Source organism: Trachurus japonicus, chromosome 17, assembly GCF_045865225.1.
Source record: "Trachurus japonicus isolate A0001 chromosome 17, Traja_1.0".
NCBI classification, from domain to species: Eukaryota; Metazoa; Chordata; class Actinopteri; order Carangiformes; family Carangidae; genus Trachurus; species Trachurus japonicus.
Genome location: NC_140923.1, coordinates 4,449,081 through 4,462,957, shown reverse-complemented (window position 1 = coordinate 4,462,957; position 13,877 = coordinate 4,449,081). Strand labels below are relative to the sequence as shown.

General features: G+C 42.4%; 1 protein-coding gene across 1 annotated transcript in view; it reads right to left on the bottom strand.

Annotated features, from left to right (window-relative positions):
• ift57 (intraflagellar transport 57 homolog (Chlamydomonas)) overlaps positions 1 to 12,893 on the bottom strand; it is a 15,532-nt gene extending 2,639 nt beyond the window's left edge. The window contains exons 1-10 of the mRNA XM_085805336.1: positions 12,717 to 12,893; positions 11,324 to 11,498; positions 10,322 to 10,440; positions 8,543 to 8,633; positions 7,744 to 7,812; positions 7,515 to 7,637; positions 6,607 to 6,678; positions 5,878 to 6,009; positions 4,769 to 4,831; positions 2,928 to 2,994 (exon numbers count right to left, since the gene is read on the bottom strand). Coding sequence (XP_085661462.1) covers positions 2,928 to 2,994; positions 4,769 to 4,831; positions 5,878 to 6,009; positions 6,607 to 6,678; positions 7,515 to 7,637; positions 7,744 to 7,812; positions 8,543 to 8,633; positions 10,322 to 10,440; positions 11,324 to 11,498; positions 12,717 to 12,874 — 1,069 coding nt within the window. The 5' untranslated portion in view covers positions 12,875 to 12,893. The remainder of the gene's footprint in view (positions 1 to 2,927; positions 2,995 to 4,768; positions 4,832 to 5,877; positions 6,010 to 6,606; positions 6,679 to 7,514; positions 7,638 to 7,743; positions 7,813 to 8,542; positions 8,634 to 10,321; positions 10,441 to 11,323; positions 11,499 to 12,716) is intronic.
• Between the last annotated feature and the right edge of the window lie 984 nt (positions 12,894 to 13,877).

The following is a 13,877-nucleotide window of genomic DNA, read 5'->3' as shown; positions in this document are numbered from 1 at the left end:
ATTATAAAATCATATTCCTACTCATGTAATGTGTATAATTCTGTCACACAGACTCACTCCTGTACTTCTGCTTCTTCCTATAGTTTATTTTTATTATTTTTTATTATCGTTTATTATCAATTATAATAAATGTATAGATTATTTCCTCCTGTTTTCTCTAATCTGGACACTTTAAGTCTCATTATCTGGTGTTTCCGGTCAGAGCTTCTCTCTATTTTTAGCTGCAACACTCTGTGATGTTTCCACTATAACATGATGGAGGCATGTGAGGAATTTACCCCGCTGATAATCACAATGTTATAGAAAGAAAAACAGAAAGTTCAGACTGTAACCGGGGAAAAAAGAAATTTTTCATTTGTCCTAGGAAGAACGTAGTTGTGGATCTGAAATATTCTTTTCGACTAGAGGAAAAACTGAATTACAGATATCTACAACACATATCCAGTCTGGCTTTTAAATGTTAAAATGGCTTGACATAGATATCTGTAATTCAGTTTTGCCGAGTCAAAAAGAACATTTCAGATCCACAACTACGTTCTTCCTAGGACAAATGACGTCACTTTAACCATTCATGTGTATGGGGTTTGTCATTACAGATATCTACAATTCAGTTGCAGATATCCACTATGTGAATTACAGATATCTGTAACTGAATTACAACTAGTACTAATTCCAGTTTGAGATATCTACAATTTGATTCTGACTAGTCATAATTCCAGTTCAAGAAATCCTTAATTCACCTCAATTAAAGATATCTACATGTCCCTTTTCAGATATCTGAAATTAAGTCTCCATCAGTGGTTTGGTGAAGAACCCGGGTGTGCTCTGTGCTCCAGACCAGCCTCCCTCCGTCACATTCTCACAGGGTGTAGGACAAGTCTCACCCAGGGGCGATATACTTGGCGCCACAACCAAGTACTTAAGTGCCTTGTGTCCACACTGGAAGGAAAACGATCTAGCACCAACTCCCTACCACTGCCAACATCTAACCCCTCACGAACAGTTAACTTTGTCCGTGAAGGGGCTACAGCTGCTAGGAGCAACCCTACAGCAGCAGAGAGACACCAGCTGTGCCTAGCACGAGACTGGAAACTCCTGGCGGACATTGGCAGGCAGCTGGTGTTTCCTCCAGAGATAGCCACGACCACCCTGAGACCTGATGTGGTGCTCTGGTCCCCGTCTCTGAAGAAGGTTTACATCATTGAGCTCACCGTACCCTGGGAGGACTCCATGGACGAGGCATATGAGCGAAAACATCTGCGCTATGCAGAGCTAGCTGCTGAAGCACAACATCGCGGCTGGAACACAGAGGTCCGCCCAGTGGAGGTCGGATGCAGGGGGTTTGTGGCAACATCTACCACCAAGCTGCTAGGGGACTTGGGAGTCAGGGGCCAGAGCCAACGTGCAGCTATCAAAACTGCATCAGAAGCAGCAGAGAGGAGCAGCCAGTGGCTTTGGCTGAAGAGGAACGACCCCTCTTGGGCACCCAGCTAGCAAGCCATATATCCCCCGAGATGTCTGCTACTTGACAACAAAGCAAGTTAACTGACTGATTGGGCATGGGACGCAAGCTCGGGCCTGATCAGCCTGTAGCTGGCCGCCTCTGTTGAGGGTGTATAGTGATAAAGGCCGAAACACCCAATGAGCCAGAGGAACACGTCCCAAAATTTGACTTACCTACTTACTATCCACTATTCACCGGCAAGTCCACCAGTTCTTTTGTATGTGCTCGCACAGAAATTTACATCTTATCCTGTGTTTTCTGAATCTGACTAGGAGAAATGACGTTGTAGATATCTGTAACTGGAATTAGTACTAGCTGAATTCAGTTACAGATATCTGTAATTCACATAGTGGATATCTGCAACTTAAAGGGATAGTAGCATTTTTTTAAAGTGTGGTTGTATGATCTACAAATAGCCCCTAAGTACTTTAATTGCAGTAGAAGACTCTCTGCACTCCTCCCGTTAGCAACGCCAGCCCATAATAGCCCTGCCCAGAGATTTACAACATACAGTGCTGTGAACAGACCCAAAGAAAGAAAGAAACGGCCTATTTTCGTGGCCTAAAAGAGGTTTTACCTGAAAAAAAAATACACAGTTCCATTGTTCGCTATAATATAATTTTTTCCAGCCCCTCAAAGTGCAGGAAAAACACAGTTTTTATTTGGACCTAACCAACTGCTGATCAGCGGGCGCTAACCCTGGGCGGAGGGATACGTGAGTTGGTTAGGTCCAAATAAAAACTGTGTTTTTGCTGCACTTTGAAGGGCTGGAAAAAATTATATTATAGCGAACAATGGAACTGTGTATTTTTTTTCACGTAAAACGTCTTTTAGGCCGAGAAAATAGGCCGTTTCTTTGGGTCTGTTCACAACAATGTATGTTGTAAATCTCTGGGCAGGGCTATTATGGGCTGGCGTTGCTAACGGGAGGAGTGCAGAGAGTCTTCTACTGCAATTAAAGTACTTAGGGGCTATTTGGAGATCATACAACCACACTTTTAAAAAAATGCTACTATCCCTTTAATTGTAGATATCTGTAATGACAAACCCCCATACACATGAATGGTTAAAGTGACGCCATTTGTCCTAGGAAGAATGTAGTTGTGGATCTCTAAAATGTTCTTTTTGACAAGAGGCAAAACTGAATTACAGAGATCTACAACACACATCCAGTCTGGCTTTTAAATGTTAAAATGGCTTGACATAGTAAAACTGAATTACAGATATCTTGAATAAAAAATCCAACTATTCAAAATGTGATTACGACGAGTCAGAAAGACGTTGTTGATATCTACAATGTTAATCCCGGAGAGTCAAACTTAGCTTTTAAATGTTAAATCCGCTTGCCAGTTGTCATACAGCACCAAGGACAAAACGGTGCAGTAAAGGTGAAAATAAAAGATGAGAGAGTTGAGAGCTTCACCTCCGTCCGACATGCTGCTTCCTTTCTCCTCCATCTCCTGCTTCACCTTCTCCAGCTCCTCGCTCACCTGCAACACAGGCCATGACGTCACTTCCTGTCGCTCGTGGTGCGTTCAAGTACGACTCAGAAGTTATAGTTTTCAGAAGGAGCTTCTACGGAAGGTTTGTTGCATTCATTTTTTCAGAGTAAAATATTTTTTTTCTGACTTGAGAAGTTCCCACCTTCAAGTAACGTGAGGACTGATTTCAAAATAAAGGCGCTACATGATAATAGTTCTGTAATAACGGCTCGTTACCTTTCAATATCAATCTGAATTTACAGGGAATTCACAGTGACAAGAAGAAACTTTAGTGCTGCTTTTACTTTGAAAATCTACACCAACTTGTAAACTATGCAACTGAATCCGTTTTTGAAGGTTACCTTTATTTTGAAATCAGTCCTTACTCGCTCTTACTGTTGTATAAACATGCTAGTTTCAATCTGTTTCTGCTCCGTTCTGATTAATAGACAATCAATCGATCATAAATATGGATTTAAAGGCTCATTTACACATTTGTTTGCATCTCAATAAATTAGAATATCATGGAAAAGTTCATTTATGTCATTAATCTCATTTAAAAAGTGAAACTAACACATTATATAGACCCATAACACACAGAATGGAACTTTTCGTGTCTTTTTTCATTTAATTTATTTTAATTGCAATGATTATGGCTCAAATGTAATGAAAATCTCAAATTCAGTATCTAAAAAAATGTGAATATTACAAAAAAATAATTTAAAAATGTAATATGTAAATGTTGTTTTTCTGTAAAGTTTCTCCATCTTTATGCTCTATAGACTTCTCCATGATGTTATAATTAGATGTTATTCTAATGTGCTGAGCTGCAGCTGTAACTGTGTTGTGAAGCAGCTGCAGTGACGTGTTTGAACCACACGGTGGCGCTGTAGATCTGACCAGGGATCAGCTGTGGTGTTTCCACATTAAAGGATTAACCCTCCTGTTGTTCTTCTGGGTCAAATTAATCTGCTCCCCTCCATCCTTCCTTCTTTCCTTCCTTTTCCCCTTCCTTCCTTCCTTCCTTCCTTCGTCCGTCCTTCTGCTTCCTTCGTTGACCTAATCTGTTCCTTCCCTCCATTTTTCTTTCCTTTCTTTTCCCCTTCCTTCCTTCCTTCCTTCCTTCCCTTCATCCTTACTTCCTTCCTTCCTCCCTTCCCTTCATCCTTACTTCTTCTTCCTTCCTCTTTTGATCTAATTGACCCAATCTGTTCCCTCTCTCCATATTTCTTTCCTTCCTTTTTCCTTCCTTCTTTCTACGATCCTTTTCCCCTTCCTTTCTTCCTTCCCTTCGTCCTTACTTCTTCCTTCCTTTTTGACCCAATTGACCCATTCTGTTCATCTTCCTTCCTTCCTTCCTTCCTTTGTCCCTCCTTCTGCTTCCTTCCTTGACCTAATCTGTTCCCTCCCTCCATCTTTCTTTCCTTTCTTTTTCCCTTCCTTCTGTCCACATCCTTTTTCCCTTCCTTCCTTCCTTTCTTTTTGACCCAGTTGACCCAATCTGTTCTCCCTCCTTCTATCTTTCCTTCCTTCTTTCCTCCCATCTTTCCCTTCGTCCTTACTTCTTCTTCCTTCCTCTTTTGATCCAATTGACCCAATCTGTTCCCTCCTTCCATCTTTCTTTTCTTAATTTTTCCCTTCCTTCTTTCCTCCCATCTCTCCCTTTGTCCTTCCTTCCTTCCTTCCTTCCTTCCTTCCTTCCTTCCTTCCTTCCCTGACACAACAGGAGAGTTAAAGGATTAAACCGTGTCTTTGTGTTTGTGTTGATGGTGCGTTCACTGACCTCGGCCAGGACTCTGGTCCTCTCCGTCACTCCTCCGCTGGCCTGCTGGTAGCGCTCCTTCGCCTGAACACAGAGACAGAAAAACACTCTGATCAACTCCTCCTTCACTTTTATCTTCATTTTTTTTAAATATATATAAATTCAACATGTGAAATGTTCACGGCTGTGAAATCAAACCTACGTGTTCGTGTCTCTATGTTTCCTGTGTTTTATTACAACAACAATCTGAATTTATAACACTTTTATAACTAAACTAAACCGATTAACTAAGTATTAAAGGAGCTGTACGTAAGAAACGTGTGATAATAATCAGCCAACACGTCACCACAGACTAAGGAACCGTGTTACAGGGTTCACACTCTTTTCTTGAAATCATTTCCCAGGACATTTTCAGCGGCTCCAGTCTGACAGACGTGTTATTCTACATCCTCTGTCCCGTTCATGCTTTGCAGAAGTCTTCTTTTCGACAGTTGTACCTTAATTTTGTACATTTTTGTTTCTATGTTTCTTCCTCTCCCAGCCCCAGAAGTCTGGTTTAAAGATGTGCAGTCTATGCAATAATCTCTTACAGTTACACGCTTAGAAAATGTCTATGAATTTATCATAGAACAGCACAAACATGGAAACACTCATCAACTCAAAGTCTCTAGTTTTCTCACTAGGCACTTTTTTTAAAGAAAATAAATCCTTAGTGAGTCTGAAAACGGCAAATAGAGCTCTGGTAGCTGATGTGGTAAATCATTTTCCAGGACAACTGAAGCTTTTCCAGGACATTTGACCTTTTTTCTCATTTTCCATGTTTTTTCCATGACTGGAAAATTGGTCAACCATTTCCCAGGTTTTCTAGGACAAGTGGGAACTCTGTGTTAATGTGAAACACTCATCTAACAACAACAGTTCAGTCACAATATTCACATTTCAACATTTTATCTGCAGCAGTGAATCATGTTTCCAGCTGCAGCTACGACCATCACAGTGGATTCTCTCTGACGTTACCAAACATTAAAGACTCAGAAACATCTCGACTCTGCCCAGGAGGAGATTTGAAGGTTAGAAGAGCAGCAGCTGGTCTGCTGGACAGGTGAATGTCCCGGTCCAGGTGAACCTACCTGGCTGAGTCGTGCCTGGGCGCTCCGGTATTCCTGGATCAGATGCTCCAGCTGGTTGTTGATGTATTTCTCTCGGCTGCTCACCTTCTCCAGAGTCTTACCGATGTCCTCCTGCAGCTTGTCCAGGTAACTCTGAACAGACACAGAGGACACAGACGGCTCTTTATTGTCATCGTATACAAACCAGAGCACAGAGGAGGAAACACAGAGCACTGGGTTAAAAGAAAAGGAGGGGGAGGAGAGGTGACATCACCACCTGAGCTGCTCCACCTTGGATTTAACTTTATTTGTTATTTCAGCCAAAACATGCTCAATAAAATAAAGTTTCTCTTTTTTGTCCAGGATCATCTCTCTACTGCACCATGGAGCCAGATCAATGACATTATAATTTGGTATTGAAAACAGAACTTTTAAATTTCCCTTTTTACGTTCACGCACCTCCAGCCCCTCCCCTCCACGCCAAAACCCTGCCAGTAACTGACACTGTGAGAAATCGACAGTGTAAAATAACAAACAACTTCTATTACAACGACAAACTTTAATGTCAGTGATCTGGCGCCACACTGAACTGAATCACAATTACAAAAACAAGAAAATAAATGAAGTATAATAAGAAATAATAAAAATAATATTAGAAAATTAAAGAAAATACAAGAAACAGAAAAGTGGATAGATAAATCAGACATGACAAATAAAATCTATCCATCTACGTAGGGTCAGTGAACGCACCTTGGCGTCTTTGAGTGAGGACTTGATCCCGTCTCTGTGTTGATGCATCTGGTCCACGTGGATCCGCCAGTCCTACACGCACACACACACACACACACACACACACACACACGCGCACACACACTCTCAGCCTTCAGATCTTTAACACTCACTCTGTTGGTGTTGATATTAGGAGATGCTTTTATTTTGAAAAGAAAACAAAAAAGCTGCAGTGAGTGGGTGGGGCTTAGATAAAGGAGGCGTAGCCTGTGGCCTATACGAAGGCCGCGGCCTATCCACCACTTTCCGGAGAACGACGCTGGGTGTCGCCATGACACTCCATTTATTACATTTTAGATTAACGTTAGCTGGGCTAACCGTTAGCTGTTAGCCGTTAGCAGTGTCTTAAATAACTCAATAAACGGCCCATGAAAACATTTTTTTTCCCAGTGGATATCCTAGTTACAACAAGACTGAGCTAACTGGAGTAGTTTCATGTCGTGTCCGACAACGGGAGGGTTTTAACAGCTGACGTCCTGATGTTAGTTTGCTGCTGCTGTTAGCTGTCAGCGGCAGCGAAGCTAACGGCTACGATAGCCATGACTAGTTGCAGAGGCGTGCACACAGAAGTGGTGGTGTTTGTTTGGTAACTCATTGTATAGACTTGACAAACATCAGATTAGTCAGGGCGGTTTTGGCAGCCCGGAGCCCCCACATTTGGTGCCTACACCGGTGGCTAACGCTACCAGTTAGCCGCTCGCTAGAATGCTACTAAAACCGACTTCTGTTGTGGTGTGACGCAATGGATCATGGGAAAATAAAGTGGTGGATACGAAGGGCGTGGCCTGTCTGAGTGGGCGGGGCTTAGCTAAAGGGGGCGTGTCCTATATTAGTGGGCGGGGCTTAGCTAAAGGGGCGTGGCCTCTCACCTTGTTGTCCGTCCGTATCGTGACTTTGAGCTGAGGAAGAACTCTCTCCACCTCCAGCCTCCACTCGGCGGCGTCCACCTTGGCCTCCAGGATGTCGTCCGGCTTGGAGCACGGTTCCACTTCCTGTCGGGACACAACCACACCACAGTGTGACTGTCACGGGGGACCGGGTTCGATTCCCTGACCGTTAACACTAACACGGCGGGTTAGGAGCTGCTGCTGAACTCACGCTGTGACTGGTCCGAAGCTTCAGAGCCTCCAGGTCCATCACGTTGTCGTCCTCGTCGTCAGGCTCCTCCTAGACACACACACACACACACACACACGACCGAGAGATGACATCATTAGCTGTATGGATGTATGAAACAAACCGGACACATAAAAACAAAATAAGAAAAACCGGACACCTGCGGGAACACTTGAGGATGTGATTCTGTGTGGTTGTGTTTCTCGGACAATAAACTGTTGAAATATCGGAAGTTTGGTTTGGTCGACTACTGTTGTGTGTCCCGACCGTGAGCTGTGGCTATTAGCTTAGCTCGTTAGCTCGTATTTACTACATATTCTACTACAGTTTCTTTATTAGATTGATTTAATGCTGCCTGTTAATGTTCGGATGCTGCTGCTCAACTCCTGCTGCTCGGGCAAACGGAGTGAAGGCAAATACGTCTGAGGAGTTTATTGGTAAAAAACCTAAAGAAATGGTAGCTAACATGCTAATTAGCTTGCTCTGGTAAAACACGACCGCATTGCATTGTGGGATACGGGAGTAGAAAGTAGTGTACGTCGCTTGTTCACTCAATTTCGCGGTGCATTGTGGGTGTTTTCTCGTCCACTACATAGTGGATGAAATTAACCGCGGAGAATTCAAACAACACTACAAAATGTTGAACACACTATATAGTTAGAGAACTACATCCGTGATGGGGGGAGATTTACAACACAGCGAAGGAGAAGAAGGAAAAGAAGGAGAAACAGAATAAGAACAAGAAGAAACAGAAGGAGGAGAAGAAGCAGCAGAAACCTACGATCATCTCCTCCTCCACTTTGCTGAGTGTCAGCTCGGCGTCGTCCTCCATCACCGACTCTTCCTCTGTGGTTTCTGTCGGGTAGGTCGGTCTGAAACAGAGAGAGGTGATGTCACCGTGATGTCACCGTGACGTCACCGTTCACGCTATGAGATAAACATGTAACATTATTAAACAGAGTTGTTTTAGAGGTAAATGAAGTCACAACTACATTCCAGACAGGGCTGCAGGGCGCGATATTTTTTTTCGTAGGATGAGTCCGGGAAAGTCCCGCCTTTCCCGCCGTTCCCGCCTCTGATTGGCTAGATGGGCTCCATTTTCGACTCTGATTGGCTAGAAGGGCTCTCGCCTGATTGGTTGTTTGTTTTGGTTGTGAAACGGCTGTGTAACGGCTGTGAAACGCAGGCTGTCGGCAAAGCGTGATAAGTGCCTGGATCTACTTGGACTCTCTCTACTGGCCTGTCTAGCCTCTACCTGGTCTTTTTACTAAACTTAACCAACTCCTTTCTTCATTGCCTAAACCCAACCAATGGCACAATTACACTTCTCTCAAACTCAAAATGTAAACTTGGAATATTAATTTAAAAACTAATTTTTTTAAAAATGTGAAACCAGCGGGGATCGAACTCGGATTCACCACACCGCAGGTGAAAACGCAAACCGCTACGCCATGGCATCTGATTACATTTCATTTTTCAGTTGTGTGTATTTTAGTTTACTACAGTACTGTTGTGAGATGACGTCAATCGAAGGAGAATTCATCCAGCCAATCAGAGGCAGGGAAGGCGGGACTTTCCCGGACTCATCCTACGAAAAAAAATATTGCCTGCAGGGCGGAGGGATTTCATATTTGCTTCCTTAAGCAATATTATTGCGATTATACAACAATTACCAACAAAATAGAGCGTAAAATTAAATAAATATTCATGTTGATGGACGTTTTGCTCTCAAAATTTAAAGTTTTTTGCGAGTGTGCTTCCCGTTTCCATGGAAATAAATGGGGTCTGACTAATAACTGAAACACAATCAGTCACGTCAGTAGACTCCTATGTGTAATGGAACCTAGTTCACCTCTACAGCAAATAGTCCGAACCTTAGTAACGACCTAGCAACAGAAATGATTTTCTAGTCCCAGATGAGTGAACTCTGAGCTGACGTTCATGTTTTAACGCGGTCTCGGACTTTCCCGAACTAAATCAACACTGCACAAATGATCGCCCAAGTTATAACAAAGATGCCGTTTTTTTTCCTTTCACAGATGTAGCTTCTACAACCGCAAACTCTGCATGTAAATGAAGATTATTTAGTAAAAGCCCAAAAGGCGCAAGCGAGAGAGAGGGAGAGAGAGAAACATACAGGTAATCACCTCCGTTTTATCCAATGAAATATTCAGCTCCAGGCCATATTTTAAAAAACATATTCACCGCGATCACAACTCGTGTCTCTCCGACTTTGTAACGTTACACACATGGGAGGGAGACAATCCTCTCGGCTGTAACGGGGAAGTTTACAATATATTAACAAAAAATAATAATAAATATTGTTCTATAAATGTGACTGTGGCAGCTGTCAGGAACAACCTACAGGAGGTCAATGTAGTTTGTGATTTAGTAATATTTTTAGTGATGAGTCAGCCGTGCTGTAATGCTGATTTGAGCACGTTCTAAATGTCTTATTGACCAATCAGATTGCTTGGTCGGAAGGAACTACTTGTTGTATAATGTTACATATTTCTACGTTATGATGATGTCACAGCGTGGCGGAGGAAAGCCGCGTTACCTCCTGAAGGAGAAGCTGCTCCTCCTCAGAGCCTCCTCAGCCAGTCGGTCCAGAACCAGACACACAAACTCTCCAGAGCCGGACTTCAGCTTGGAGGGAGGGAAGTCCACCTTCACTCCCTGAGACGGAGAGACACAGAGACAGACAGAGAGACTCAGATGTTTTTTTCTCATTTACCATTAAAGGCTAAAGCTGTTAAATATTTATCTATAGTTTAAATCTGTGTTAAAGTCAAACCTCTTCTCACTACAGTTGACACCTTGACTTTTATCCTGTTATTAGCTTTAATTGGTATTTTATCTTATTCTAGTGATTGTTTCTATTGTCTTAAGTCTTAACTTACATTGTTAAAGGGATAGTTCAACATTTTGGCAAATTGTCCCATTGCCATAATCCCTATAGTCATAGCAGTAGGTTCGTTACCTTTAATTGTCGGTGCAAGCTGTTTTTAGAACGGCGGAGCAGAGCCGTGAGCTGCTCAGAGCTACGCTACGGAGGCTCATTATGGGATTTCTTGGTTTCCCCTCATCAAACTCATCAAATACACAATCCAACAACTCCACAACGCTCTGGTGGACAAGTTGTGAGCTGCACATTCACCACGCTATGAGATAATAACACAACGTTACCAGTCAGAGTTGTTTTAGAGGGAAATACAGAGACTGTTGATGAAAAACTGTCCCTGAAGGCAACACGCATCAGCGGTTTTGCATGAATTTACCTCTAAAACAAAATGTTGAACTATCCCTTTAATCTTTGTTGTTTTCCTACTGTTTTAATTTACGTATATTTGCTGGAACTGGACTGTCTTCATGTTGTGCAGCACGTTGGGCGACTGAGGTTGTAAATTAATCAACCAGACTCTGAATCTCCTCAGACATTCGATGATGATCATTTTTTTGTAACTTTGTTGTGGTTTTATCAGTTTCTTTGTTTCGTTCTTGTCCGTTTTTTCCTTTCCAATCTCACTAAGGATTAAATATTAACAGCTCTGTGACTCACGAAGGCCCTGAGCTCGGCCAGGATGTTGGACACGGTGGCGTTGGGCTCGTCGTGCTCCTGCGGCTCGGTGAACGGCCGGCCCGCCATGGTGATGAGCCACGCCGCGATGACGGTGAACAGGTAGAACTGCTCGCCGGGGTTGGACGCCAGGTACGGACTGGACACAAAGTAATGTCTGAGGGAGGGAGAAAACAAAACACACTTTAATCTTTGTTTTATTTATTCACTTTATGACTGTTTCATTGTGTGTTGTGTGTGACATTAATAAAGCTTTGACAGGTTTGTTCAACCTGTAAACGATATAATCTGAAATCACACATGGAGCCTCCTCATATTCATATTTCAGCAGCAAATTATTCTTAATGTTTGTGATGTTAATGTATATTATGTAAATTAGGTAATATCTAATTAAATATGCGCTAAATTTGCATACATTTCCAGAACACAAATCTGATCAATGGATGAAGCCACTTTCAAAATTGTTTTATTAGATTTGTTTTATTTTGTTGACATATTAGAGTCAGAAGTTTTACAGAGGAGGATTTTGGATATCTCTTTTTTATCACTCTGTAAATGAGAAAATACTGTCACCAGCCCTAAAAAAAATCTAATTTCTCCATGTTTTAAGAGATAAAATGTTGTATAAATCAGGCTGTGAATGATAGCCTGTATCAACAATCCCCTCTGTAAAAACCTTCAGAATATATAAAGGAATCAAAGTGGAAGGTTTGGTGTCTGTAAGTGCTGCTGAAGTGGAGATTTCTAGCTCAAAACCCCATTTTGAGAAAACGACCTGTACTTTGTACTGTAAAACTGCATTGTCAATCATACTTTTATGATTTGTTGTTTATAGAAAATAAATTATAATTTTTGGAGCCACATCATTGTTCACTGTGTAGTGTGAGGAAGGACGGAGGCACTGATGTTGCATTCAGGTGTAGTCAGGCAGACGGCCGTCGGCAAACCAACCGGATGTCATTTTACTCCACCAGAGAAAGACGGTAAAACAATACCACATCACCATGACAACATATTGTCACGCCTGTATTGTTTTGCCTCGTGCTGGCGGACCACTTGTTTATCCTGTTACATGCAGCGTCTGTTGTCTGTCTGACGTCTGCCCCATTTCACGTGAATGCATCATCAAGAATACGTTCAGATATGCAACCGCACCGCTAGATGGGGGGAATTCCTACATATTATACCTTTAACGTGGATTTTCTACCCGTTTCTTTCCACTATTGTGAAAGAAGACGTGTGAAGGAAGCAAAATAGCCCAAAATCTCAACAACAACAAAGAAAATAGTGTTTTTGCCTGTAGTGTCTTCTTGACTTTATATTGTACTTTATATAAACGCCTTGTTTTGTTTCCCCTCCTGCTCCTGCTCCTCACCTGGACAGGTTCTTCATGTTGTGTCTGGTCAGAACTTCCTCCTCGTAGTTGAGCAGCTTCAGTTTCTCCAGTAAACTCTCCATCAGCACGAAGCCGTGGTGAGCCGCCCCGGGGCCGCGGTCCTCCTCCTCCCCCCGCCGGTGGCCGTCCTCCGCCATCAGCCGCTCCGCTCCGCTCCTCACCGGCGGCAGTGGCGGCGGCGGATACTCGGCTTGATACGAGATACGATAAGATCAAATAAAATCGAAAAATAAACCCGTGCTAACCTGTTCGAGCCACAGTTTGTTTTGTTTCCGGTCCGTTGTCAGGGGCAACCGAGAGCTACAGCCGGGCTAGGTGGCTAACGTTATAGCCGCTGGTGGCGAAGTCATGCTGTTGCTACGAACTTGCACGTAACGCAAAGATTTATTGTCAGTGAACTCATCGGTTATCGGTCAAGTTTATAAAAAAAAAAAAAGGACTTTAAACGGCTGAAATCCTCCACAGAGACGGGCTGAGTGTCAGTGTTACAGCTACTGGTGTTAGCATCGGCACCAGGCCGCCGCCATCTTGTTCTGCTTCTTCCTCCTCTGCTGCTGCTGCTTCCGGTAGCACTGAGCGCGTCACCGCCACCTGCTGGGGCGGAGGGTGAACGGCTGCTGTAAATAATAAAATAATATAAAATAAATTAAATTAAATAGAACAAAATTAATTAAATTAAATACAATTCGTGGAATTCAAATATATTTAATACAAGTAAAATATTGAATACAAGTAATCTTACTTAAAAACTTATTTTAGACCTTGCTGCTCTTATTCACTTACACATGTTTTAACGGGTTGTGCAATGTTGTTGTTATTGTGTATTTTTGTGGATGATGCGTGTGTGTGGTCTTGTGTTGTCATCTGCTGCTGGTAACATTGTAATTTCCTGCAAAGGATTAATAAAGTATCTTTAACTATCTTATAATAGTTATAAAATATAGTCAGTCAGTCCCAGGCCCTACACTCGTATAAAGGCTACCTATATAAGTCTGAACATTTAAATTAAATTAAATTAAATTGAAAATTTGAAATTACATACAGTCAGTCCCAGGTTCTGCACTCTGACGTCATGCTACTGTGGTGCAGTAAATTAATGTGCATATGTATGTATATATAGCCTATTTTCAAATTGGACTT